Raw genomic sequence first — 27,010 nt, 5'->3', positions numbered from 1 at the left:
AAAAGTGGAGGCATGCAACCTCATTAGTTAAATTGTAGTATCAATTTTATTAAAAATTATACTAGAGATAACTAAAATTTTGTTTGTTCTTCTTGTAAATTAAATTTTGGATGTGTTGCTTAATATATTTGAATGATATTTCACATTATTTCGAATGACTAAATGAATGTCTTTAAATAAAACATAAAATACACAAATCAATAGAACACATATTAATTCAATTCGAAACTAATAAAATAATCAAAACTCTTAACTTCAAAATTTTTAAAATTTCAATTATTATAATATTTTTTTAACTTTCAATCATAAAAATAAATTTAATTTGAAATAAATAATAATAAATCTAAATATCTTAATCAAATATCTGAAATTAAAAGTTAAAAAATATAATAATAATAACACAAAATAAATTTAAAAAATGGTAATTATTCATTTAAAACATTCCAATCAAAATGACCCTAAACATAAGGAAATAAAGAAAAGGAGCACGGGTACGCAATTTTCACCATTTAGAGACCTAAAAGAGTTTAGGAGCCTCAATCCTAGAGCATTTCTTCACACCCCTCATAAACGGCATCTAAATTTTCTGAGTGATAATATGAAGATGACCTATTATAGGTTTTTTATATGAGGAGGAATGGAATTCAAAACTCTCTGCATAAACCTTGAAAAGAAACAGCAGCTCTGGATTGCGGGCCATGACTGTATAGTCGGACTTCCTCAGCTATGGTTCATGCGAGACATGTCATTAAATTCTACTCCAAATTTGGTATGTGCTCGATTATATTAATACACAGATGTTTTTGCAGTAAAAAAGTTTACAGTTCTCGTAAAAACATTAGCGAGAAGACTTCTTTACCACAACAATCCGATTTTCACAATCACATAGTACGCCTCTGTACCACCAACAATGTTAAAAACGCTGTTACCGAAGTGAAAAAAATGCTTGAAATAAAATCCATGATGCCCACAGTTGTTACCTGCAATATAGTACTAGGAGCCCTAACCAGGGCCAAGGATTATAATTCTGCGCTGGGTCTCCATAACCTAATGGTTGATTCAGGATTGGTGCCTGACATTGTTACATTCAACACCATTCTCAACTGTCATTGTGAACATGGTCAGATTGAGTCCGCTTTTCAAGTTTTCATGCAAATAGAAAAAGTGGGTTATAAGCCTAGTATTGTTACCTTTGGTATAATGGTGAAGGGGCTATGTAAAGTGGGGAAAATGCAGAAAGCGATAGAGTTCTTTTATCAAATGTTGGCGAAAGGACACAGGCCTGATCTTCTTATTTGCAATATATTAATGGATGGACTCTGCAAACAGGGCGTTGGTCAGTTAAAGCCTATGATGAGTATTTATGGGCTCATGGTTAAGGGAGGAATGTGTCCCGATATTGTCACTTTCAATACCATCCTTAATTGTTATTGTAAAATTGGCCAGATAGAATCCGCTTTTCAAATTTTTCGGCAATTAGAGAAAATGGGTCACAGACCTAGTGTTGTGACCTTTGGAACAATTATCAAGGGGCTCTGCAAGGTGGGTAGAATGCAGGATGCTATGGAGCTATTCCGCCAAATGCCGCACAGAGGCCTCAGACCGGGTGTTGTTATTTATAATACATTGTTGGATGGGCTCTGCAAGCATGGTAAAGGTATTGAGATTGTAGCCGTCTTGCAAGAAATGGTGGAACAAGGACACAGCCCTGATATGTTCACATACAGTACATGGCTTGCTTGGCTGTGCCAGGAAGGGAAATTAAAAGAGGCCTTAGAGCTAATGGAGGCGATGCTACAAAAAGGTATGCCTCCGGATGTCACTATGTACAATACTGTTATTGATGGATTTTGCAAGAAGAGAAGGATTGCTGAGGCTAGAATGATTTTCAGACATATGTTAGAAAAGGGTCAGAGTCCAAATGCTGTCACTTATAGCACATTCATGGATGGATTGTGTAAAGAGGATAAAGTAGGGGAAGCTATGGATCTTTTATATGAGATGTTGGGCAAAGGGCATAACCCGAGCACTGTCACTTATAACATATTACTTGATGGACTTTGTAAAGCAGATAATATGCAGAAGGCGGCAAGTTTGTATGAGGAAATGTTAAGGAAAGGCCTCGTTCCGGATATTGCGACATATACTACTTTAATTAGTGGGATGTGCAAGGATGGCAGTATGAGAGAGGCTGAGAGGCTTTTTGATCAAATGATAGAATTAGGTCCTAGCCCAGATGGCATTACATACACTGTGCTTATTGCTGGATATTGCAAGGAAGGCAATGTTTTGGCAGCAAGGAAACTTTTTGAAGAGATGATGGAAAAATGCCTAGCCCCTAGCTTAATGACATATAGTGCCATAATTGGAGGGATGTGCAATGAAGGAAATTTTGAAGAAGCTTTGAATCTTTTTCAGGAGATGCTGGACAAAGGTATTATTCCCGATGATGTCTTGTATGGCACTTTGATGAATGGACTGTGCAAATATGGCAGAACAGAGGAGGCCGAAAAACTCTTCAATGAAATGGTAGAGCGGGGTCACAATTTTAAGAATGAGATGGTGTATCAAAATCACAATGTTAAAGGCATGGCTGGTTTCTCGTAAATATAAACATTATTATGTTCGTTATTGTTATTCATCCAGAGCATGTTCAGTGAACCTTTTTCCTTTGTAGGAAGTGCCATTTGGGCCTAGCAGGTGGATGATGCAAGCGATATTTTAAGTTTGCTTCATCAAAATTGTTGATTCTCTCACGTGACCTTAATTGTGGACATTTAAAGAGAACATATTCATTGAGAGTTGACTCTTGATCTTTAAATAGCAAGTTTTCAATCTGTCAAGTAGGCCATAGCCTGGCCAATGTGAGTTCAGTGGACTTGATGCGATAGCTGCATCAACAATAAAGGTAAATCCAATGCCCAATCATAAGTCCCCTATATGATGTTCATTCTTTAAGAAGCTTGTTTGGTATTTATGTATATGCTGAATCAGGTCTGTGGACAACTCGACATGGTGCCTCACAAAGGTGACGAGTGACAGGAATATATAGCTGATAAGCACATAATGCAACAGAGGGGTGCATGTTGACGGAGATGTTGTGAGGTCACCTAGCTGGAAGAGTTGACACGTGAAATTGCTTCCCATATCTCCAAAATGCTCCGGATGACTTCTTGTTTGGCAGTACTGACAAAAGATGTAATTATTATCATGACAAAGAGCTTGAACATTGGGTAATCTTTAATTATACAACAATGATCTATAGCATTGTAAATATAATATAGCTAAGTTAAGTTGACAGACCATCTAATAACAGTCATATTGGAGACTTTACTTTTACCGGAGGTTTCAATATTTGTTCGTTTGTTTCAACATTATTGGACAATTGCTTATGAAGGAGTTTTATTTAGTGCATACAGTGCAGATCTCTAGCCACAGGTATCATAAATCTCTTTGTAATAAATGCTTCAAGTGGTTAAATGCAAATAATAGCATATCGTTTAGGTGAATGGAATAACGTGCAGTGGTAATTATGTTTTCTTAGACAATTCCAGATTCAAATCCGTAGGAAACATGATGAAATTTAGAATTTGGGTGAAATACGATGGCTAATTTGCTGGGTGCAGTGTTGCACAATAGATGATAACCTGTGTAAGTCCGGAGTGAATTTGACAGAAGAAATACCTAACCATTGTGGCATTTACACTGAAGGTTATTCCACAACAGGAACTTAACAAAGAGAAAATTTAGCATGAGGCTATTATAGCTAAGTTAAAATGACAATACACTCAAAGTCAAAGAAAGCATGACATTTAGCAAGTTTTACAGTGTCTATATAGGACCAAAGAAGGGGAGACAAAAATTTGTTTCATATTGAAATATTATTATGCTATTTCTAATTTTTCTCTTTGTTATGTTCCTGTTGTGGGGTAACCTTCAGTGTAAATGCCACGATGGTTAGGTGTTTCTTCTGTTAAATTCACTTAGGACTTACACAGGGTATCATCTACTGTGCTACACTGCACCCAGCAAGTTGGCCATCGTATTTCACCCAAATTCTAAATTTCATTATTTTTCCTACGGATTTGATTCTGGACCTGTCTTAGAAAACACACTTACCACTGCATGTTATTCCATTCACCTAAATGATATGCTATTATTTGCATTTAAATTTTAACCACTTGAAGCATTTATTACAAAGAGATTTATGATACCTGTGGATCTAGATCTGCACTATGCTCACTAAAATATTTTGATATGAAAACAAATTTTTGTCTTGCTTTTCTTTGGTCCTATATGTGCACTGCAAAACTTGCTAAATGTCATGCTTTCTTTGAATTTGAGTGCATTGTCATTTTCACTTAGCTATAATAGCCTCATGCATTTTTATAAATCCTCTTCGCTATTAGTCCATTCTGTCGCCCAAAGAAGTTCTTTGAGACGAAAATGGAGATTCGATGTTGGAACAATCTAGTAGTATCTATAATGTTTGGGAGGCTTGTGATGGATTGCCACCACATGCATCCTTTTTCCCGCATTGAAACATCAAAAGTTAACTTATATAACCACAACATGACCCATTTTTGTCATGGGCTAAACTAGCAATAGCTGGACCTTTTTCAACATACATGTGATATGCCTTGTATTTTATATTTCTATGTTTACCTACTTTAAAAGTTTGACTAATTATTGTATGCATCCATTGAATATAAGACTGGCAAATTTGTCCATTATTTTTCCATTCTCTACAAACAAGATCTTAACAAGTATGAAATCTTCCACCTAGAGATACTTGGTGATGATTTAGTATGAGTCCTTTACTTTGTTATATCTTACTTTTGGGTTTGACTTCACAATTTAGTTTTTAACCCTGGATTAAATGCAGAAAATTTCAGATATAGAGCAAATCTTTTGTGCTGCAGTAAATACTAGGTTGGAAGTTGGTCTATTTTCTTTTATGGTAAGTTTTTTGATATAAATTTTTGAATTTCATTTGTTTATTCTGAAATTGGGCAATTTCTCTACACTGTTGATGCCATTTAACCTTCTTGATTCCAGGAGCTTATTATTAGCCTGAAAGCAATCATGCTGTCAAAGCATGCAAAACAGACTGTTTTGAAGCTGTATCCAAGGTGCATCTACTGTTCTTGATGTAAGCATTGATTCTTGTCAAAAATATGCTATTATTCAGCTTGTACATCTTGCATGTAGCACTTTGATTAGTTATTGCCATTAGATACTCTGTTGGAATCTTGAGCTAGGGGAAACTAGGAGAATGGCTATAAGGTGCTCTTTGCTCAATATGTCACTAAAGGATTTTACTTTTTTATATTTCAAATGCCTGAAATGAGTTATAAAATTTATTTTTGATAGTTCATATCTTGTCTATGAAGTTTTGTAATTCTATTTGAAGGGACGAAAAGTTTTGTTGAATGGTGTTGCTTCTATTGGTTGGTTGGTACAGGTTGAATCTCCAAGTCTTTTAATGTACACATATGCATGTGTGCACGCACATGCAGTGTAATGATCTAGAGTTTTCTAGCTTGTCTTCAGCAGATATAAGTTATTGATTATTACAAATTACAATTAATCTTCTAGTTAAACCTTAGAGCAAGTAAGCTCAACAACATGTATTCAATTGATAATTCATTGATCTTATGAAATTAACAAGAGAATATAGGTTTGATACAATCTTCACAAAATTCTGCTACACAGTCTTGCCAACACTGCAAAAAGATAGCAAGGAATTGTCAACTGGAAGTTGTAACTAATGCAACTTTTGCCACCCAGATCTGCTGATCACCCTCAAGAGTTAGAATAATCTAGGGTTTGAGGCTTGAAACACTCAAAATCTTAATGCTGTGAGTGGACAAGGAAAACTGCTTGCCCTAGACCTGACTTGGTGTTGATTCCGCTGCATTGAGCACATGAAATTAATTGTTATTCGCTCAGACCCTTAATATATGTCATTTGTGATCCCTATCCGAAATATTCACATGCTGTTCATGCCCTTCTGAAACAGATGCAATATGCAGCAGGTCATAGCTGTTAGGGAATCCTTAGGCACTCAGTCTGCAACTACCCTTACATCCACGGTTGACATTTTTCTGATGCTAACATCATGTTCTAGTGCATAATGACGGGTTCTCAGGTGTGCTACAGATTGCTCTTGTCCTCTCTAACCTGAACCAGCCTGGGTCTTGCAAGCTGGTTAGGGTATTGTCCCTCAATCTCTGAAGTAGATGGATTTGCTGATCGGCACTCTGCAAGATGAAATTTTGCAAATGAAAATTATTGTAGGTAATCTAGCTAAGTTACCAGTTCTGGTACTGATACAGGTACTGGTACTTATTAAAGGGGCACGTCAATTTTTTTCCTTGGTATGGTATATATATTATAAATTATAAGAACAATGATACTCATAATTGCCAATAAATAGAATATTTAAATATACTCATAATTGCCAATAAATAGAATATTAAAATACCTCATATTCATAATTTGCAAAATGTAAATACTGAAGTCTCAAAATATCATTACACAATGAAAATTCAAAATTACAATCAATATTTAATAATTTTCATAACCTTCCTTATCAAAAGCATCAAGGTCAACAATTGGTTCGATTTCATTTGAACCACAATCAATTGGATTGCCACTCCTACTAGGTGTGTCATGTCTAGTAGCTGCCTCATCTATAGAGACTTCAGCAAAGCTGTGCACTGTAGCATCTAAATCAGCATACTCAGAACTTAAATCCCAATTCTTTGTCATACCCTCATTGTATTTAGGTGTCTTATGTGACAAGAGAGGAATGTTGTAGTGTACATAGACCAAATCCTTTGCTTTTTTTGCACTCAAACAGTTGCACTTAATTGAGTTGATGGAGTATGTACTTCAATTTTGCTTACCTGAAGAAGAGCTCACAGCTTGTTGAATTTGTAAACAACATTTAGTGTATAATTTAATAAATACTACATAAATTATAAAATTATATTATCATAAAATATGATATATAGCATAATAGGATTGAATGAAAAATGAGAAAAGTAATATTAAAATATAAAAAGATACATACTTGGGAGAGAATTTTAATTGTAAGAGGTTGCAAGTAAATGGAGCCTTGACCATGTAGATACCACCAATCACGAGCATCTTTCCAATATTTGTCTCAAAGAGCCGAAACATCATAATTCCTTGAAGATTTAAAGTGGCCAAACTCGTTCATGACAGTACTTTGGGTTTCTTCATCTGGAAATATCTTTCTAAATGCAGCCTTGTAGCTAGTAGCAAACACCTCATCCCTATATGGTGGCACCTTCCTTAGTATTGGTGTACATTTTATCATTCACCGAACATTAGAATAAAATATCTGAGGACATTCTACCCTCTCTTGAACAAAATCACTACGTGTGTAAGATTGCGTGAAGATCACATGGCAACTCCAAGGTTTATATATGCGAACAGGCGACTTTATGTTGGATAGCTTCCTTGGTAATGTTTGCTGAAATACAAGGGGGACTACGCTCAACTTATCATTCACAAGTTAGTACTTAGATGGATTTGACAATAAATGCTATCTTTTTTTTTTTGGATTTTCAATTTTGTAATTTCAAAAAAACTGAAAATGGAAAAGGGTTTAGAAGCTCTATGCTGCTCCTAAGAAATCCAAGAGATGGTGTTGACCAAGGCAAAATGAACCATACTTTGATTCGCCAAAAACAACTCAACAAATAGGTGCGATCTTCAAAGGTTTGTGCTTATATTTTTCATGTCCAAGGCAGATATCATCAATTCGAACAATATCTACTTAGATCGAAGTTAAGCATCCATAAAAACAAGCTTAGACTAACTTTGCACGATAACTAGAAATCATCTACTTATCAAAAGTATGAGCAATAGGTTTTACCTTTAACCAACACTTATCAAATCTTATATCTCATCTAACAATATAATCAAATTCTACTCTACTTGTTGAAGAAAATGTAAACCATGCAAACCACTTAGACAATATATGTTCCGAAGCCTTTAAGCACATAAGAAACTCTATTATCAAAGCAATCTCTTGCAACAATTTTATTAGAATAATATCTTTCTCTGTGTTATTAATGGTCATTTAAGTTGTTTCTAATTTTGCCTCTAGTTAACAATTGTTTCTTTTAGAAACATCGTCTTTGTAACTCTATTTAAAGGAGCTTTGTCTCCTTGATTAACAACATCGATTCTTTGAAATCCATATGCTTTTGCATCTGTATTATGGTATCAGAGCAGAAAGAAAATTTTTGTTTTTTCTAAAAGTTTTCGAATGAAATTTTTCATCACTGAAAAAACAAATCTAGGGCCTGTGATTTTTTCAAAATTCGAAATTCAAATTTTTTCTCTAAAGGTTTTTCTTTCAGGCGGTTTTTTCTACTGTTCTTCGTGTTTTCTGTGGTGGATTTCTTTTTAATCAGACCTTCGTCTCGTGACGCCATTAATCCTTTGCGCATGACGTGATTTTTTCCACCTGCAATTTTTTTTTATGCCAATTTTGGACGGAAATCTGCATTTTCGATTAGGGTTTTTGTTGGTGTTGGAAATAAGCCACACCCGGACCGACGATGGACTGGTCCAAGAGGGGCTAGTAGCTCAGTGGTAGAGCACTCCAGTAGCATATGGAAGGTCCTAGGTTCGAGTCCTAGCTGGTCCATGTCTCAACATGGTATCAGAGCCAAGTTAAGGAAGATCATATTAAAATTCTGTAACGATCTCATAAACTTTCACCAGGCTCTTACTAAGATCACATTCCCATAATTCTAATGGCAACCGGAGTTAGGTTTGAAGATAGATTAGATGGAGCATCAAATTTTGTATCTTGGAAATTCAGGATCATGCTTGTTTTGAAAGAAAATAAAATTGACTCCCATGCCAAAAGTGAAACTCTTGAACCCTCTGATGATACAGAAAAAATTCAGTGGAGCAAGGACAGTGAGAAGGCCCTTAAGATAATTGTGGATTCAGTAAGACCACATTGTACCAGTTATTTCTAAATATGAGATGACCTTTCAGATGTTCAAAGCACTAGCTGACATTTATGAAATCAACAACACTAGCAGGGCTCTCACCCTAAAGAATCAACTACACCATATAAAGATGAATAAAGGAGAAACAGTTACATCCTATTTCTTGAGGATCGCTGAGCTTAGGGATCAACTATCCACTATTGGACATCTAGTAGACAACAAAGAATTTGCTATGATGGCTCTAAATGGACTTCCTACCTCATGGGAATCGTTCATTCAAGGAATCAGTGCTCGTTCTAAATTTCCCAAGTTTGATAGATTGAAAACCGATTGCATTCAAGAGGAATCTCGGCTTGTCACAAGAGGAATAAAACAAAACAATGGTAATGAAGACATTCAAGTTCTAAACTCTAATTCCCACAAGAAAGGAAAGAAGAAGAGCTTTAAGAGAAAGAGGGACAACAACTCAAATGGGAAGAGGTCTTCAAAGAAGAAGAGAGACATTTCTGAAGTACAATGTTTCAAATGTGACCAATATGGGCACTATGCAATAAGTGTCCAGACAGGATCAAACAACAAGCTTCAATGGCAGAAATTAAGAAAGGGAGTAATTCCGAGAAGCTAGTCTTCTACTCAACCCTCTCTAGTCAAGTCACCTCTAGTTTCAACACATGGGTGATTGATTGCGGAGCATCTCGACACATCACTGGATTTCGTGAGCACCTAGATACACTTGTGGAAAGTTCAAATGAAGAAGTGACAATTGGTGATGACTCAAATTATCTAGTTATGGGAATAGGAACCTGCAATATCAACCTAAAGTCAGGCATATCCCTACAACTGACTGGAGTTCTATTTGTACCTGGTATAAAGAGAAACCTTGTCTCAGTTTCTGCACTTGAAGATAAGGGTTACAGATTAACCTTTATGGAAGGAAAGGTACTTGCCTGGCCAAAGAACTCCACCATCAAGAAAGCCCACACCATTGGAGTAAGACAAGGGAGCCTCTACAGACTTTGCACCACTCCACAGCCTTGATTCATGAGACTCCAGATTCGAATGAACTTTGGCACAGAAGATTAGGGCACCTTCATTTCCATGCCCTACCTAAGATAGAGAAGATGGTGATCGGCTTACCCAAGCTAAGTCAAAAATCTGAAGGAGCTTGCAAAGGGTGTGCCATGGGAAAGAATACTAAAGGGTCTTTTAATTCTAGCAACAGTAAATCCAAAAATGTATTAGAATTAGTTCATTCTGATTTATGTGGATCCATGTCTGTACCCTCATTAGGGGGATTTTTATATTATGTAATATTTGTAGATGATTATTCTAGGAAGACCTGGATATATTTTTTGAGGTACAAAGAGTCTGAAGAAATCCTTTCTAAATTTAAGGAATTCAAAGCTCTTGCAGAAAATATGACAGGTAAGAAAATCATAACCTTAAGAACAGACAATGGGGGGGATTACACTTCTGATATGTTTAAAGATTATTGTATAAATGCTGAGATTAAGAGGGAGTTAACTGTACCTTATAACCCACAACAAAATGGGGTAGCTGAAAGAAAGAATAGGACTATAGTAGAAGCTGCTAGGGCTATGTTGTTTGACCAAAATATAGAAACCTCATTTTGGGCTGAAGCATCTAGGACAACTGTGTACATTCAAAATCATAGATGAAAAACTCGGCGAGCAATTCAAAAACTCGCGAGTAATCGCGATCCATAATCCCGCGCGAGTTAATCGCGGAAATACTCGGGGCGATTTTTTTATATACTCGCCGCGATTTTTTTGGCAAAAAATCGCCGTTAATGGCCAAAACCCGCCCGAAACGCGGCACAAAATGCGAGAAAAACGCGACTTAAGTCGCAGGCAAAAAAAAAACCGAAGTCTTTATTCCATTTCGCGGCTCGCGCGACTCCGGAAGGCAAAAAACGCCACGCGATTTGCATAGGGTTTGCATTTGCACGCACGACCAGGTATCTTTTTGTATTGTTTCATTTCGAATACACAGTCATTTTGACTGTGTAATACACAGTCATTTGAAATGACTGTGTATTACACAGTCAAAATGACTATATTGTTTGCATTTGCACGCACGACCAGGTATCTTTTTGTATTGTTTTATTTCGAATACACAGTCATTTTGATTGTGTAATACACAGTCATTTGAAATGACTGTGTATTACACAGTCAAAATGACTGCATTGTTTGCATTTGCACGCACGACCAGGTATCTTTTTGTATTGTTTTATTTCGAATACACAGTCATTTTGACTGTGTAATACACAGTCATTTGAAATGACTGTGTATTACACAGTCAAAATGACTGTATTGTTTGCATTTGCACGCACAACCAGGTATCTTTTTGTATTGTTTTATTTCGAATGACTAAGACTGTGTAATACACAGTCATTTGAAAATGACTGTGTATTACACAGTCTTAGTCATTTCAAATGACTGTGTATTACACAGTCACAGTCATTTCAAATGACTGTGTAATACACAATCATTAGTAATTAGTAATTACAATTTACAGTCATTTCAAATGACTGTGTATTACACAGTCATCAGTCATTTGAAATGACTGTGTAATACACAGTCATTTGAAAATGACTGTGTATTACACAGTCACAGTCATAATACACAGTCATTTCAAATTTCAAATGACTGTGTATTACACAGTCATCATTACACAATCACAGTCATTTCAATTTTCAAATGACTGTGTAATACACAGTCATTTCAAATTTTCAAATGACTGTGTATTACACAGTCATCATTACACAGTCACAGTCATTTCAAATGACTGTGTATTACACAGTCATCATTACACAGTCACAGTCATTTCAAATGACTGTGTATTACACAGTCATCATTACACAGTCACAGTCATTTCAAATGACTGTGTAATACACATTCATTTTCAAATGACTATGTATTACACAGTCATCAGTCATTTGAAATGACTGTGTAATACACAGTCATTTCAAATGAGAAATGACTGTGTATTACACAGTCATTTTCAAATGACTGTGTAATACACAGTCATTACAGTCATTTCAAAATTTCAAATGACTGATGACTGTGTAATACACAGTCATTTTCAAATGACTGATGACTGTGTAATACACGGTCATTTGAAATTTTGAAATGACTGTGTAATACATAGTCATTTTCAAATGACTGATGACTGTGTAATACATTAATCATTAATGTACATTGTAATTAATGACTGTGTATTACACAGTCAATTGTGAAATACTCATAGTCATTTGAAATGACTGTCAACTGTGTAATGTCAATGTGTATTAAAGTATTTCATTTAAATTTAAATTTGAAGTTAAAAACTTAAAAAAATACACAACCAATTAAAAATTTTAATTTTAGAGAGTCATCTATTTTGACTGTAAATAAAATACAGTTATACAGTCATTGTAATTTTTGGATGTTTGTGATTTTTTTTGGTAACAATGTTATTTATCTCTAAATGTTGCCTCTCTTTTGCTAGGTTCTTTTCCACATCTTTTTGAAAGAAAATGGATTCAGCTTCTACAGTTAAAGTTGGTGGCAAAAAGAGAGACCCTTGTTGGAAACATGGGAGACCAGGTCCAAAACGAGGAGATGTTTTTTGCAACCATTGCAAAAAAATTGTAAAAGGTGGCATTAATAGGTTCAAATATCACCTTGCAAAAATTCAATGCCGAGATACCACAAGCTGTACGGAATGTACTGAAGAGGCTACGAGAGATGCAATAGCAACGCTTGAAGCATATGATCAAAGGAAGGCAACAAAAAAGAGAACAGCAGAGGCAATGGCAGCCCCAAGGGCAGATTTGAGTTCCATGGGGTCACATACAGATGTGGGGACATCTGGTTCTTCCCTTGGGCCACGGATACGAGCAAAGGGAACTTTGGACAGCAACATGGAAAACTTCTTTATTCCACGTAACACTCCTGGTGCACAACCTGGATTGCTTGGCACTGCATGGAATAAAGAGGCTCACCAACAAGCCAAGGTGGCGTGTGCTAGATTTTTTATCTACAACGATGTTCCGTTCAATGCTATTTCTAGTCCATCTTGGGACCAATTGGTCACCGCGTTGACTGTGGCAGGTAAGGGGTTCAAATCCCCAAGCCGTTACGAGGTAAGTGGACCGTTATTGCAGGATGAGGTCCAAAACACTCATGCATTAGTGGAAGAGCAAAGGACTATTTGGGAAAAGAATGGCTGCACCATTCTTTCTGATGGATGGATAGATGGTAGGAACAGGACACTCATCAACTTTCTAGTTGCTTCAGGAGGACAGTTAGTATTTTTAAAATCAATTGATGCCTCCAATGAAGTGAAGAATGCGGAGACCTTGTGCAACATGTTGGATGAAGTGGTGATGGATGTGGGAGTGCAGAATGTCATCCAAGTTGTGACTGATAATGCAGCTGCATATGTGGCAGCCGGCAAACTTCTAATGGCTAGACATCCGACATTATTTTGGAGCCCTTGTGCTGCCCATTGTCTTGACTTGCTCCTTGAGGACATAGGGAAACTAAGTTGGGTAAAGAAAGTGGTTGAAGATGGAAGGAATATCACCAAATACATCTACAATCACACATGGGTCCTGAATCTTATGAGAGAACACACTGAAGGTAAGGATCTTGTGCGCTCGGGGGTCACACGCTTTGCTACCAATTTCCTCACCTTGCAGAGCATACTTGCTACATTGCCCAACCTGAAGCGGATGTTCGTGAGTGAAAGATGGTTGGGGAGTCCTTATGCTACAAAGCCTGAAGCAGAGAAGGTTGTGATTGCCATTTTTGATACTAATTTTGCCAAGATGGTGGAGGAGATCATCAATGTAAGTTTTGAAACTTTAATTGATGATTTATTATTTAATTTTCTAATATTTCAATCTGCTGATTTTGTTAGATTTTTTATATCTAGGTGTCGGAACCGTTGGTGAGGGTGCTACGAATGGTGGATGGGGATCATAACTCCATGGGGTATCTATATGAGGCCATGGATAAGGCCAAAGAGGCGATTCAACACTTGTATGGGTCAAACAAGACCAAGTATGAACCCATATGGCGCATAATTGATCGGAGGTGGAACCATCAACTCCACCAACATATTCATGCTGCTGCCTACTTCTTGAATCCCAAGTTTTTTTACTCTCCGAGTTTCAAAGCAGATGCAGAGGTTAGAATTGGCCTTGACACATGCATTCGGAGATTAGTTGATGATGAGATCCTTCGAGACCTGATACTTGATGAGTTGCAGAGTTATAAGAAGGCCTTAGGGGAATTGTTTTCTTCACCTGATTGCAAACGTAGGAGAGCCACCTTACGACCAGGTAAAAAAAAACATATGTTTAATTTTTACCATTTATTTCTCTCTTTAAGATTATTGAAATCTTTACAAGTTATAAATCACATTTTGTATCCTTGCAGATTTGTGGTGGGAAGATTATGGTGCCACAACGCCTAATCTTCAAAAGCTTGCCATCCGCATATTATCACAGCCTTGTAGTGCTTCTGGTTGTGAGCGCAACTGGAGTGTTTTTGAGAACATCCACACAAAAAAGCGCAATAGGTTGACTCAACAACGCTTGAATGATCTTGTCTATGTGCGGTACAACATTCGATTACATGAGAAGAAGGTGCTAGGGCAAGATTCACATGAAGCACTTGACTTGGATGACATTGATCCATATGCAGCAGAATGGGTTGCTTCTCCTGATGATGTTGATAATGATTTGGATCCATTCCTTACTAATGAGCAGCTGAGTGAGTTGGAGAGGGCAGGAGAGGAATGGGATGCGGAAGTGGCAGCACGTGAGGAGGAGCAGGAGGTTGATCATGCAGAAGAGGCACCTGTTAGTGTTGAGGATGTTGCCACTACTTCAGCACCACCCACCCAGCGGCCACAATCTATTTTGAGCTTTAGTCGTAGACGCAATTTATGATTTCTTATTTTCATAATTTCATTGATACCAAACTTTGAACTTGATATGTAATCAGAATTTCAGAGGTTCTTGTTTTGTGGTCTATGACTCTATAACTCTATGAGACTGTCACTATGATACGTTGATATGTATTGAACTCTTATACATATGTTGCACTTGGTTTTTGGTTTATGCTATGATACTTGCATTTGTTGCTATGTATTACCAAAAAAATTTGATTTATATATCATGGAAATCATATATGTTATACAAATTTGGTGTAAATGTGTGTTTTTGAATTATATATAAAAAAAAAATGTATTTTCAAATGTTCGATAAAGTTGCCAAGTTTTGCCGAGTTTTTTGCCGAGTTTTGGCGAGTCCCGAGTTTTAAAAATTTTTTGGCCTTGCCGAGTTATTGCAAAATCCGAGTTTTTCATCTATGTTCAAAATAGATGTCCTCATTCTCTTCTTGACAATAAAACCCCTGAAGAAGCCTTTACTGGCAACAAACCTGACATAAGTCATTTCCGGATCTTTGGGTGTCCAGTCTATATTCATGTCCCCAAAGAAAAGATGTCAAAGTTAGAACCTTCTGGAAAGAAAGGAGTATTTGTTGGGTACAATGAAACCTCTAAAGCCTACAAAATATACAACATGGTATCAGAGCTAGGTCCAGGCTAGGAGCCCCAAGCACACGAGAGGTGTGGCTTAAGGGGGGGTGTTGGTGTTGGAAATAAGCCACACCCAGACCGACGATGGACTGGTCCAAGAGGGGCCAGTAGCTCAGTGGTAGAGCACTCCAGCAACGTATGGAAGGTCCTAGGTTCGAGTCCTAGGTGGTCCATGTCTCAATAGTTTTTACCCTTCAAATCAAGTCGAATTTTTTTTCTGATTGCAGATTCGTGGTGGGTTTTTTGAGAGCTCAACTGGGTTGTTTTCACTTTTTAGAACTTTGTGGGTGCATCGTTTTCCGTGCCTAAAATTTTGTGCCAACGGATTTCAATTCTGATTTCAGATTCTTTTTGGGTTTTTCGCAAGGATTTCTGGGTTGTCTTTGGATTTTTTTGGGAGAATAATATCTTTCTCTTTGTGTTATTAATGGTCATTTAAGTTGTTTCTAATTTCGCCTCTAGTTAACGATTGTTTCTTTTAGAAACATCGCCTTTGTAACTCTATTTAAAGGAGCTTTGTCTCCTTGATTAAGTGAACAACATCGATTCTTTGAAATCCATATGCTTTTGCATCTGTATTAAATTTAACAAAAACCTCACACTCTCCAAACAAGAGGAGGAAGCCTTATATAAGCACCAAAAAAGAAATGAACAGTCGAGATCAAACAGCGATCAAGGGCCCAAATTAAAGTATCAAAACCCTAATTAGGGTTTCCAAAACCTAACAAGCTTGAGCAAATAGAAATAGGACAAGTGTCACTGGATGCTACTTTCAAGGAGGATGCACCCACTTTCTTTTTTTGAGTCGACAAATTTGATGAACTTGGACGCAAGAGGACGGACCTCTTCCATGGCGACATGTGGCTGAAGAGCACACGGTTATACTGAGAGGGGGGGGGGGGGGGTGAATCAGTATAACAACAATTTTCACCAACTTAAACTTTTTGAACTTCAGTCACAAGTATATAACTTATCTCATTAACATATTCTTTGCATATCAACATTCATATGTAATCTCATTGTTATGAGCACAATTTGAACACAAGATATATACGTGGAAACCCTTACGGGAGAAAACCACGGTAAATCAATGCTTTTATATATTTCTTCTCTTACAATATTTCGTAGGCACCAACCCCTAACACTGTTTGTGAGCACCAACCCACTGGAAGCACCAACTCCCCAATCTGATTGTGTGAGCACCAACTTCCCAACCTGATTTTGTGAGCAACAACCCACTGGAATCACCAACTTCCTAATCCAGAATTAGTGAGCACCAACCCACTTCACATAAATCTGATTTTCCACCTTGACATTGTTGCTATAACAACGGATGATGTATACTATTTCTTTTCACAAAACTGACTATATCTTCTTCTTCAAAAATCTGCTATAATTTCCTTCTTAACTCTGTCATAAATCTGATCATATACATTTCTGCCTTGAGATCTATCCTAACTGCACATATTTCTTCATATGTATATCTGATATAAACTCCTCATGTACTGCACACTTACATCTCAAATATCTTCCTTCCTTTTTTTTATTCCATACTCATACACTATCTTCTTTTTTTTCTGCAATGATCTTCCTTCTTACATCAGCAATATATCACACACCTGAGAACTCTTTATTTTCAGAGTTAATATCTCAGAACTCAGAAATATTTCAACATCATATTCTCACACTCCACACATTACTCTCACTCAATACATGCTTACAGATGATCTTTTATTCCATACTCACTATATTCCCCATCTATATCAGCATAATACCTTTTTAATATTTCTTACAATCTGAAGAAATTTCAGACTTATAAACTCCACACACAGTTATACGTAGCACTCTACTTTCTCACAATTATCACTCCCTCCATATATTTTTCACACTGTATAATTTCATGCTTCACACGTCTGAGAACTTCTTTATTTTCTGAGTTATAATCTCAGAATTATTCACTCAGGCTCAACACACCTCTAAGTTTCATTTCTATTATATATTCTTTATGCAGCCATCTAGGAAGTTGTCTTTTAGTGATCATACCTTTTCAAATCAACAATTATTAGTTTAAGAAATACTTAATAGTTCCAAAATCCATCGGATATATTTATACCGATTAACAAATATCGGTTGTGTTTTAATTTGACTAGTTGTGATTTTGGTTTGACCACGATTTCCATGAGACATGTCTCAAGAGACGAACAAATCGTGTTTTTATTTGAAGAATCGTATTTTTGAAACATACGATATCTAGTCTTTTATTATTAATGTTCTTTATTAATAAAAATAGATATCTTTATGATTGTTGACTAAATCTCTTCCCTTCGTATCTTACATTGTAATGTCCCCTACTTGATCTATTTCAATATACTAAAATTGATTGATATTCTTCAATTAGTTATTAACAAGTTCTTATTTATTTTCTTCATTAGATGATTAATTTCATTATTCATAGTTTTTAATATAGATATCAGACCCTGCTACTACTTCAGTTTTAAGGGAGTCTATGTATGTTACCAAAGCGCTTAGAGACCAAATACAATAGGTTCCCTCAAAGTTTACAGATCCAAGCCCTTACCTATCTTGGGTCTATACCTTCAAGGCTTATGGGTCGCTGATCCCCACCCTATCTTGGGACTTAACCTATTTCTTGGATTTAGACTGCCCCTCTTTGGAACATCTCATTCCCATCTTCTTAAATACTGACGGTAATAACATGATTTAGACTATAAGTATACTAATTTCTTATGTATTATGAATATATATGAAATTAAGTATGACTGTCATACATATTGCAGTCCATATTAATGTTACTATTAATTATGTATAAGAACATTATCAGGTTTCATATATTAAGCGAGGTTGCCGATTCGGGTTCGGGTTCGAAGAACCCGGTACGGCAAAATTTTGAAAACGGGTTTGGGTTCGTTAGTACAAAAACAAGTAAATTTTATATATATATATATATATATATATATTTTGATATTTGTGAAGCCTATAAGCATGAATTAAAATTTGCATGTCACATAGCATCATATAAACAACAAAACAAACATAAACTTGTAATCATAGCATCATGATCATACCATAATTGATAATAGCATCATATACATCAAGTTTAATATCAAAATGACAAAATATTCAAGTATCATTGTTTCAACTTTCAACAATATAAACTTAAAGTTTAATCATCAAATGAATCATCTATTTCATTCTCCTCCTCCTCCTCATTGACATTGACATTAGATGAGCCAATGCCACTTGCACTTGCACTATAAGTTGGCTCAATTTCCGAGTCATCAAGTGTCAATGCAAGAAGCTGAGAAGCAGGAGCATCCAAATCAGTATGCTCTGGTTCTATATCCCACATCTTTGTTTCCCCTTGTGTGTAGTCATGTTGTTTGTGTGAAAGAAGATGTAGGTTGGAATGCACATATACTAAATTCTCCGCTCTTTTTGATAGCAGCCTATTGCGCTTTACTGAGTGGATGAAAGAGTATGTGCTCCAATTTCTTTCTGAAGCAGATGAACTAGCAACCTATGAAGACAAAGTAAACTATAAATAAACTAAAACTTGTAAATTTAAAATTTTAATTAATTAAACTTACTTGTGATAAAACTTTTATAGCGAGGGGTTGTAGGTGTTGGAAGCATGTGCCATGGAAGTACCACCAGCTATGAGCATCTTTCTTGGATCTATGACGAAGTGCATCAACACTTAGACCATTCCCATTTGCGAATTCTATGAACTCATTTGTAACAACATCTCGCAAATCATCATCGGGATATAGTCTAAGAAATGCTGCCTTGTACCCATTAGATACTTCTAGATCTCTCCATGGTGGAATCCTTCTTGGTTTATCAAGAAACTGATTGCTATAGTACTTAGGTGTCAAGGCATAGGCAAGAAGGTGCAATGGAGTGGTCATCTTATTCCACCTCTCTACAATAATTACTTCCAGTTCTTTGAAGAATTTCTCCTGAGGATCATTCTCTTTTTCATTTATAGTGACCGTTATTTTTTCAAGCATTGAGTCAATGCCATCATAAATCTCGTGTATGCAAGGCCTATCCATGTCTATATAGCAAATCATGCTCATGATGGGCTCAGTGATACTTAGGAGATATGTAACAAGATCCCACCATTTCTCATTCAATATTCTATCCCTAATTTTTTCTGCCCTCTCAGTGCTACTTTGCTTCCATACAATCCAATTGGTGCTGATCACCATATTGCATAGTGCCACTCTAACTTTCACAAGTCGTCTTAAGACGATTGTGTTTGATGCAAAACGGGTCTCAGCAACCTATAACACAAATTAATGCCAAATGATTAAAAAATAAAGCCAAACTTTAAAGAAGAATACACAATATAGCTTACACAATGATATTATTAACATTGAAAATTCAAAAAAATCAGAAAATGTAAAATTAAATTACTATTTCACTTACCTTCAATAGCTCCAAATTCGAATAGGTTATAAAAATCCCTTGAGACATGTGGTGGTTTGTGATGAACATCTGGATGTCCTCAGCCTCTGCATACACATCTCTGATCCATTTTATTTTTTGCCCAATCCTTTGTAGCATAAGATTGAGTGAATGTACCGCACAAGGTGTCCAAAAGATGTGATCATAGCGTTGCTCAACCAACAAACCAGCAGCTCTACAATTTTTTGCATTGTCCGTTATGACTTGGACAACATTGCGGGATCCCACAGACTCAATGGCAGAGATGAGAATTTCTGCAATAAATTGGCCATCTTTTATTTGGCCCTCACAATCCACATCTCTCAAAAACATTGCCCCTTTAGGGGACACCGCTATGACATTGATCAAGGGACGGTTTTTAGCATCTTTCCACCCATCTGAAACAATTGTTACACCTGTCTCAACCCATGAATCCCTTATGGGTTTCAATGCATCTTCAACCCTCTTCACCTCTTTCTCCAATAATGTTCCACGTACCTTCTCATATCCGGGGCCCTTATACCCTCTTGGTGCCTCATTAACACTTTTTATCATTTGCTTCCAATATGGGGAGCGAACAACATTGAATGACAACCCATTTGCATAAATGCACCTTACTATATCTTGGTCAGCATTGTTTCTACTCTCATTTTGGAATGCGGTTTCTAAAGGCCCCTTTGTTCTTTTACATTTCAAGGGTGGTTCACTTTGAGGTTCATTTGTGGCAAAGAAGGGGTGGTCTTCTACTACAATACTGGGATTAGAAGGGCCTTGCATTCCCTTTGTTTTCTTTGATGCGGTTTGGTTCAATCTATGGGCTTCCCTCTCTTCAGCCGCCTCATGCTCCCTAATATATTTCATCACTGTCTCATCTGGTATAGGTTTACCATTTTTTGATTCCTCTTCCTTTTATTCCACACAAATGGCCTACCACCCGATAATATGAACTATTACGTTCAATATCACATCCATGGCATTTCCAACGGAATCCCCCACCTCCCGGAAGTTGTTTTATAATGTCCACATATTTCCATAAGGGAGAATTTGGATCATTTCTTTGTTTTGCAATTATTTGTTCATTGCCAATGGAGGAAGATGTAGATGCCATTCTAGTTCCTATGGCAAGAAATAAAATAAACATATTCAAAAACAAAAACTAAATAATGAAAAAAAATTCAAGTTTCATGTTTGACAATTTGTGAAACAAAAATAGTTGGAAAAAAATATTTAAAAACCTACCTCTTGCAGCCAATGGAAGCTTGAAAATGTATGGAAATGATGCTGCAACACTTGTTGAAGCTTCTAAAATCAGTCTTCAACTCCTCTTTGATCTTGGAAGCCAAATTTTGTTCACCCTTTCTTCAACCTGCTCTCATAAAAATTTTGTTTGCAACACAAATGAGGTGAAATGAGTCAATAAAATGTTTTAGAAGTCAATTTTAGGTTATAAGTTTCACTTTTTACAAGGCGGAATTGAAAAAAAAATAAAATTTGCTTTGTTTTTTGACTTTACGGGCCGCCCAGCCGCCCGGGTTCGACTGGGTTCGACTAGGGTCGAACCCGGTCTGGGTTTTTTGAACCCTGGTCGAACTGGACCCGTACCATGGACCCGGTCGAACCCGGACCCGTACCAGGGCGGCCCAGGGGCGAACCCGGTAACCTAGATATTAAGCATACATACTCATCTCACCCCCATGCATACCACCAAGAACAAAGATGTTACTGCTTGTAACTTAATAACAGTTCTGAACTTATCAATCCATGGTGATGTTCTTGGATGCTTTGATTCCTTTCCTTTATATCTCTCAATGTGAGGGAGAGGTCACACCTCTTCATCATGCATACCCTTTGGCAAGAGACACATCCTTTCACCATTAGCACCTTTTGAAAGAGTGCAACTCTTCATTATTTCTGCCCTTTGAAAGGGACATAACCTTTCATATTCAGATCTGCACTTCTTATTTAAATCAGATATGCACTTCACATTTTTCAAATTCTCCCCCCTCAAATGAGTTTCTTTTCTCCCTTTTATATCTCAATTTAGAGGAAGTCACAACTTATCATTTCATGCCTTTTGACCTTTCATTAACTTTAATCAAATTTTAATTATATTTAATTATATTCTTTTATATTTTAATTTTAATTTTTATATTTATTCTTTTGTATTTTAATTTTATTATTGTTAATAAAATAATTATATTTCAAAGTAGGGACATTACATACATTACCAAATTACATCGCTGTCACTAAGTCTTCAAACAGGGGCTGTCACTAATACCTCGACCTTCATCGCTCTTATGGCTTACACACTTCGACTTTCATTATTACTGGAGAGTCGATCATGTGCGCTATCTGTAGTGTAATTGCTGCCTCTTGTAACGTAATTACTTGCTAACTGCTGCATTGGATTACTTCTATTTTTATCATGATATTTAACAAAGTCGCTTCTTTGTCTAAGCTCTACCTTCACAATAATCGCAGCCTGTAATATTATTGTCACTGCCACTGATCATCCACAAACTCATACAGTCATCGGGTATGACTGTATCCTTCACAAAATACTTTGATTCGCTGCTCCATATATCGCTGTCTTAATAAATCATTGTTTAGCACAATATTAATATTTTTAATATGATTCACAATCACCATGCATTCTAACGGAAGTCACTTTGATCAGATTTAAATCTTCAGTTTGAATTGCCATGTTATGTAACCGATCATCTCAACTATTATTCTTTGATAGCATTACTGTCTGAGAAACCTCACATACTTCTAAGCCATTAATTATATCCTCCCATTATCATATGGCATCATTATTATTAATCAAACAAACTTTCCCTCCGTATAACTGATGTCTTCTAACTAGTCGCTGTCCCTTATATTCTTTTGATCGCTGTCATTTAATAGACATCCCTGTAAAAGTATTCAAATTAATGTTCAAAAGTGGAATGTTAAGGATTTTGTCTTTCTTTTAATTCCTTAGACAATATTCAATGCTATTAATGTATTCTCTCTAGTTATTTCTGATTATGAACTGAAACTTCTTTGTTTGCAGGTGGCTGTAGATAATATTTATTGATTTTGATATGTCTCCAGCATTCTTCACGGCACATATATATAGGCATTGCCTTGTAAGATCAAGGCATGCCTTGACCGGACATGTCTTGATCAAGGGTGGTGCCTCTTCATGATGCAAACCGATAACTATCGGTTAATATAAATGCCGATACATGACAAATGATAATTGATGCCAATCGGTTTGTGATTTAATGCGGTTTGATTATCATTGTAACCGATAATGAATTGGTTAGATTCTAATGCAATTTTAGTTATCATTAACCGCTCACTAATTGGTTTATTCTTAATACTATTTCATGGTAATCGATGGTAAATACAACCCGATTATGGATTAGTATAAGAGCAAAAATATGTTAATACGATAACTATTGTAGTTATCATATGACAACACTAATTAGTATTGTCATATGACAACTAGAATAGATATGCAGAACCGATTACAATCATAGCATATAAATGAAATCACTGCATAGCAAATACGATCATATCTCGATCGATGATTGAAATGCTTATAAAGATGATTATTATGTCTACCATTAGCATTTTAGATTTATCGATAGGATAGATGATTGAATGAGAGACTTCATTTATCTCTCATTCAATCATTTATCTTACCTAAGCTACATTGTTTCAACACTCCCTCTTAGCTAGGGAAGATAAATGGAGATCTATGTAAACATTGAAATAATCATCTAATTATATAGCGTCACATTTCTCATAATAGAATGTATTACATGACTTCGTAATACAAAAGATCAAGTCACATATGCTCGTGACATGATGTATCACATAACACATGATACAGAAATATATTACATCATCTCGTGATATAGAGATATTGTTGATACATGATAGCCTCGGTAAGATAAATGATTGAATGAGAGATAAATGAAGTCTCTCATTCAATCATCTATCTCATCGATAGACTATGATAAGACTTCAGTTATCATATATATATACATGAGATTATGATCATGATTCAGTTATCATATATTTATCATCGATTGTATGCATGATATACGATCTAGTTGTGATCGTATCCCTCGATTCATATATATAACCTTGCATATAAATCCCGATTAACAATCGGGTTCTTAACTAATGCCTAAATACCGATTAACATCGGTTACAAATCATAATGCAGAGGATACCGATTGGTATCGGGTTTATTGTTAATGCATACACACCAATTGGTATCGGGTTTATTATTAAATGCATATACACCGATTGGTATCGGGTTTATTGTTAATTGCATACACACCGATTATCGGTTAATTCGATTATGGTTTGAAGAGGCATGATCAAGTAATATCTTGATCGGTCATGTCTAATGGACATGACCGGTCAAGCTATTGCTTGATCTCCTTTATTTGCATATATATATTGATCGGTGAAATGTGGGAAGAACATCGAAATTTATAAATGCTCTTTCTCCATCTGCAACATACCATATAATAATCAGATTTATTATATTGTGAATTAACATATACTTGAAAGGAAGAATAACTTGAATATAACTTGCACCTTGAATTGAAAATTGAAATACATTTACATGGTATCAGAGCTATGGTTAAATCGAACTTGAGGCTATTCAATTTTGTGGAAAATTCAAGACAAGCATATATTCAACATCACATTTCTCAAAATGGCTAGCACTATCAGATTCGAAGATAGATTGGAGGAGGCGACGACTTCTCAGCATGGAAGTTCAGAATTAAGATGATTCTAAGAGAAAATAAAGTTGAATCATTTGTAAAAACTGAAACTATAGAACCTGAGATTGAACCTGACAAAGCAACTTTGATAGAGGGAAATGAAAAGGCCATCCAAATCATAGTTGATGGGGTGAGGAATAATATTATGCCCATCATAAGGAAACATGAAACGACCTACAACATGTTCAAAGCACTTGAAGATGCATTTGAGATATCCAATGCAAGTAGAACCTTGGCTTTAAAAAGAGAAATAAATCATATAGCTATGATCAAAGGGGAGTCAGTCAATGCCTACTTCATGTGGATATCAGCCCTAAGGGATGAGCTAGCAACCCTTGGATATGAGATCCAAAGCAAAGAATTAACACTCATTGCTCTAGATGGGTTGCCTAGTAAATGGGAAACATTCATCCAAAGCGTCAGTGCAAGGGCGGAATTTCCAAAGTTTGAAAGGCTAAAGGCAGACTGTCTCCAAGAAGAATCAAGGTTAAATAAGAAAGGGATCAAACAAAAGAATATAGATGAAGATCTTCGAGTCCTAAATACAAACTCCAATAAGAAAAGAAAGCAGAAACAATTTAGGAAGAGGAAAGGTCGTCATGGCAAGAACACCTTCAAGAAGGATCTTTCACAGATTCAATGTTACAGATGTGACAAATTTGGACACTATGTTGCCAAATGTCCGGAAAGAGCCAAACAACAAGCCACATTTGCCAAAGTAGGAAAATCTAAAAGGGAAGATGACTCTGAGAAGTATGTACTCTACTCAACACTTACAAACCAAGCATCAAACAAGGTTAACTCCTGGGTGATCGACAGTGGCTCATCCAGACACATTATAGGGTTTAGAGAAGTGCTAGACTCCATGATAGAGGAGAATGATGAGGAAGTGACTATCGGAGATGACTCCACAGATCCAGTCAGAGGAGTTGGAACCTGCATCATCAAACTGAAGTCAGGAGTATCTTTGCAACTTAAGGGAGTACTATATGTCCCAGGCATCAAGAGAAATCTAGTCTCTATATTAGCACTAGAGAATAATGGGTACAGAGTGACCTTCATGGACAACAGAGTGTTGGCTTGGCCAAAGAATTCATCTATCAAGAAAGCTAAAACCATTGGTCAAAGACAAGGCTACTTGTATGAGCTATGCACAGAGCCCAACCTAGCTTTAATCCATGAAACTACAAATGCTAATGAAGTTTGGCATAGAAGACTAGGTCACCTGAATTTTAGAGCTTTATCATCAATGGGAAACCTTGTCACAGGCCTACCTAAGTTAAAGCAATATCATTCAGGGGCATGCAAGGGATGTGCCCTAGGTAAAAATGTTAAGGGTGTTTTTCAAAATATTACTAGGAAAACAAGCAAAGTTTTAGAGTTAGTTCATTCTGATGTATGTGGACCTATGTCCGTACCTTCTTTAGGGGGATTTTTGTATTATGTAATATTTGTTGATGACTACTATAGAAAAACTTGGATCTACTTTCTGAATTGTAAAGAATCAGAAGAGATCCTTAATAGGTTTAAGGAATTTAAATCACTAACAGAAAACTACTCAGGAAAAAAAATTAAAACCTTAAGAACTGACAATGGGGGGGAATACACCTCAGATTTGTTTAAAGATTTTTGTAAAAATGCTGGGATTAAGAGGGAGCTCACTATACCTTATAATCTTCAACAAAATGGGGTAGCTGAGAGGAAAAATAGGACAATTGTAGAAGCTGCCAAAGCCATGATTCTTGATCAGAATCTAAATACCAATCTTTGGGAAGAAGCAACCAGCACTGCTGTATATATACAAAATAGATGTCCTCACTCCCATCTTGAAGATAAAACCCCTGAGGAAGTCTTTACTAAAACAAAGCCAGATATCAGCCACCTTAGAATATTTGGGTGTCCAGTCTATATTCATGTACCTAAGGAGAAAAGATTAAAATTAGAACCTTCCGGAAAAAGGGGAATACTTGTAGGATACAGTGAAACCTCCAAGGCCTACAGAATCTATATACCTGGTCAGAGGAATATTGAACTGAGTAGGGATGTAATCTTTGAAGAAGACTTAGCCTTCAAAAGAGCCCAAAGCTCAATAGAATCTGAAGTCTATGTCCCTACCCCTAGCATAGATGA

At 36.2% G+C, this 27,010-nt stretch overlaps 1 protein-coding gene across 6 annotated transcripts in view; it reads left to right on the top strand.

The window, feature by feature from the left end:
- Nucleotides 1-485: 485 nt before the first annotated feature.
- The window catches only part of LOC131069338 (pentatricopeptide repeat-containing protein At3g22470, mitochondrial), a 37,151-nt gene continuing 10,626 nt past the window's right edge, over nt 486-27,010 (top strand). For 2 of the 6 annotated variants that reach the window (XM_058004710.2, XM_058004706.2), the window contains exons 1-4: nt 486-2,908; nt 2,995-3,233; nt 4,896-4,960; nt 5,059-5,152. In XM_058004710.2, the coding sequence (XP_057860693.2) occupies nt 727-2,607 (1,881 nt within the window). In that variant the 5' untranslated portion in view covers nt 486-726 and the 3' untranslated portion in view covers nt 2,608-2,908; nt 2,995-3,233; nt 4,896-4,960; nt 5,059-5,152. Of the gene's footprint in view, nt 2,909-2,994; nt 3,234-4,885; nt 4,961-5,058; nt 5,153-27,010 lie in introns of all 6 variants that reach the window. The other 4 variants (XM_058004709.2, XM_058004708.2, XM_059207973.1 and 1 more) reach the window with 4 other exon arrangements.

This window comes from Cryptomeria japonica, chromosome 7 (genome assembly GCF_030272615.1).
Source record: "Cryptomeria japonica chromosome 7, Sugi_1.0, whole genome shotgun sequence".
Classification (NCBI taxonomy): domain Eukaryota; kingdom Viridiplantae; phylum Streptophyta; class Pinopsida; order Cupressales; family Cupressaceae; genus Cryptomeria; species Cryptomeria japonica.
This window is presented reverse-complemented; position numbering and strand designations above follow the sequence as displayed.